The 3,076-nt window shown below is 59.4% G+C and overlaps 1 protein-coding gene across 1 annotated transcript in view; it reads left to right on the plus strand.

Moving 5' to 3' along the window:
- Positions 1-3,076, plus strand: part of LOC104509913 (hexokinase-2-like) — a gene marked incomplete at its 5' end in the record, with an annotated part of 9,791 nt that overhangs the window by 6,119 nt on the left and 596 nt on the right. Inside the window, 6 exon segments of the mRNA XM_010152008.1 lie at positions 139-190; positions 193-227; positions 722-821; positions 980-1,163; positions 1,471-1,626; positions 2,116-2,349. Coding sequence (XP_010150310.1) covers positions 139-190; positions 193-227; positions 722-821; positions 980-1,163; positions 1,471-1,626; positions 2,116-2,349 — 761 coding nt within the window.

Raw genomic sequence — 3,076 nt, forward strand, 5'->3', positions numbered from 1 at the left:
TGCGCTGGAGCCCTGGGGACAACCCAGTCGAGGCCCCCTCCACGCGCCGGGCAGGCAGCGCCCACCGCGAGCTGCTGGACGTGGGGGCTGCTGGCCCTCCCGGCCGGTGGGGTTTACCGCGGGGCGTTTCCACAACAGGGGATTCTCCTGAAGTGGACAAAGGGCTTCAAGGCGACCGGCTGTGGAGGAGAAGGACCCTGTTGAAGGAGGCGATTCACAGGAGAGAGGTGAGCGTCCACGTAGCCGGCTGCTTGCTCCCACCTCCCGGCTCTCTTTGGCATCTTTAATTGGCCTGTAAAGCAAATTAATGGGCTGAGCACAGGGCTAATGAGTGTCTGAATTTTAACAACCACCCTTAGTCATCACTAGAGGTTGGATTTTCAGACCCCGGAGCTAAGAGCTGGCTCCTGGCCAGGGCTGGAGCAGACTTGTCTCACCGTGGGTTAGGAAGACACCCTGCCTGTTTCCTCCCCACAGCCCACCCAGAGCTCCTGCCCCGCGGGCTGTTTCTGGCAGAGCTCTCCCAGCTCCTCTGCAGCCGTGTCCTGAGTGTCCACCTGCAGACGTGGGGGGCTGCAGGAGGCCCGTGGGGGGCTGCAAGAGGCCCGTGGGTGCCTGGAGGGCTCCCACACTCACCAGACTGGTCCTTTCCCAGTCGTGGGAGCAGAGGCAGCAAGCTGTGTCCTCCAGGAATAACCCACGCCATCCCGTCCTTCTGCAGGAATTCGACCTGGACGTGGTTGCGGTGGTGAATGACACAGTCGGCACCATGATGACGTGTGGGTACGAAGACCCGTACTGCGAAGTTGGGCTGATAGTCGGTGAGGACTGAAACTTTCTTACGGGGCTCCTCTGCCCGCGGTCCCACGCCTGTCCCCGTGGGATGCTCCTGGCCGCAGAAGGTGTCCCAGGGCTTTTGCCTTGCGTACGCGCCCCACTTCTCCAGCTGCCCCATTGAAGGATGCTTCTCTCTCCGCAGGCACAGGCAGCAACGCCTGTTACATGGAGGAGATGAGGAATGTGGAGCTGGTGGAAGGGGAGGAGGGCAGGATGTGCGTCAACATGGAATGGGGGGCGTTCGGTGACAATGGGTGCTTGGATGACATACGGACAGAGTTTGACGTGGCGGTGGATGAGCTGTCTCTCAACCCCGGGAAGCAAAGGTGTGTGGTGGCTTTGGGGGGCTGGGAAGGGCCCCCCGATGAGGTTGGGTGTCCAGGAACAGTTCAGTGCTGCCCCCCCAGCCTCGCGGTGGAGCATCAGGGGATGATGAGCAGGGTAGAGTCCGGCTTTGCAACACACCGATGTGGCCCTTGTCCCCTGCCCGCAATGGGGGGACCGCGCTGCTGGACTTGCTCCAGGGCGTCGGGCCAAGGGGTTGTGTCAAAGGCATCTGGAAGAGCCGGAATCCCAGTCCAGACCCAGTGTCGCTTCTTGTCCTGACGACCAGCCTTGCCCTCTCCTTCGCAGGTTTGAGAAGATGATCAGCGGGATGTACCTTGGGGAGATCGTCCGAAACATCCTGATGGATTTCACCAAGCGAGGGCTGCTTTTCCGGGGACGGATCTCGGAGAGGCTGAAGACCAGAGGGATCTTTGAGACCAAGTTCCTGTCCCAGATAGAAAGGTGAGGTCCAACAGGCCGGGCGAGCACCGGCTCCGGCCTTACAGCTGCAGATCAGAGCAGAGGCAGTTTGGGGGAGCGGAGATGTTGGCTTGTGGGAGAGGCCTGGGATGACACAGGGTGGTGCAATGCAGATAAGTCAGCAAATTCCACGTGGTTCTGACAGCGCCGGTGTTGGGAGACAAGGAAACTGCCTGGGATTGGCAACACAGATGCCTCTATCCTCTGCCCTGGACAGAGAGGGGGCACAGCTTCAGTAGTTCCCATGCTCCGAGTCGATGGCTTTGTCCTGAAATAGCCTCACTGACGAGGGTGTGACATCGGAGCCACATCCAGGTCTGGAAGCTGAGGTTAGCGGGGAGCAGGAGAGCCCCTCCTGTCAGTGTTGCCCAAGCCACAAGTCGCTGGGCTCTGCAGGATGTAGATAAGAAAGGAGAAGCTGCACATCCAATTGCTCCATCTAACGCTGCCTGGTCCTCGTGTCCTCTGCAGCGACTGCCTGGCCCTGCTCCAGGTCCGCTCCATCCTCCAGCACCTTGGCCTGGAGAGCACGTGCGACGACAGCATCATCGTGAAGGAGGTGTGCACGGTGGTGGCCCGGAGGGCGGCTCAGCTCTGTGGGGCCGGCATGGCAGCCGTGGTGGACAAGATCCGGGAGAACCGCGGGCTGGACTTCCTCAAGGTCACGGTCGGCGTGGATGGCACACTCTACAAGCTGCACCCTCAGTGAGTTGCTCGGGGGTGAGTGGGTGGGTGTCCTCCAAGGAGGCTCCTGCTGGTGCATCTGTCACCTCGGGGAGGTGGGGTGCTAAGAGCCAGCGTGGGGAGCCTGGCAGGGCAGCTGGAGAGGAGAGGGGGTATTTTAGGGTCTCAAGGGCTGCCAGTAGCTCACTGATCTAAACTCTGTCAAGGCACAGCAAGAAGTAGCTGCTCCCTAAAGGATGGGGGATAATGCATAGTGGACCTCTTACCAGCCCAGCCCCACAGCACCTGGGGCCATGGAGATGGTGACCGGGCTCAAGCAGGACTCCAGCTCAGGCAAAATCATGGGGATGAGGCAGGTCTAAACCAAGACGTCAGTCCACAATCTGGATCAAGGGGGCCCACGCTCAGAGATCAGACTGTGCCTGAGCTATTTAGGTATTTAGCTATTTAGGTATTCCTAAAACACGGTTGCTCAGACAGGGACTAAAGTCACAGAGTTGAGCTTTAATAGGGCTCAGTGGCCTGTGGGAAGAGGGAGGGTTCTGAAGATTCCCCCAGGTGAGGCTGCTCAAGGCTATTGGTGTTTACTGGTGCTGTCAGGGCTTGGTGGGACTAGAGAAAGGGCCAGATTTGATCCTGAGTGGGGGGAGAACATGAGTGTCTTTTGTCAACTGTGAAGCTGAAGTGTGGAGATGTATGATTTCTGATGCCACCTGCCTGGCAGCTCTCCATCCATCCATCCATCCAT

Source organism: Eurypyga helias, unplaced genomic scaffold (assembly GCF_000690775.1).
Source record: "Eurypyga helias isolate BGI_N326 unplaced genomic scaffold, ASM69077v1 scaffold34545, whole genome shotgun sequence".
Taxonomy (NCBI): domain Eukaryota; kingdom Metazoa; phylum Chordata; class Aves; order Eurypygiformes; family Eurypygidae; genus Eurypyga; species Eurypyga helias.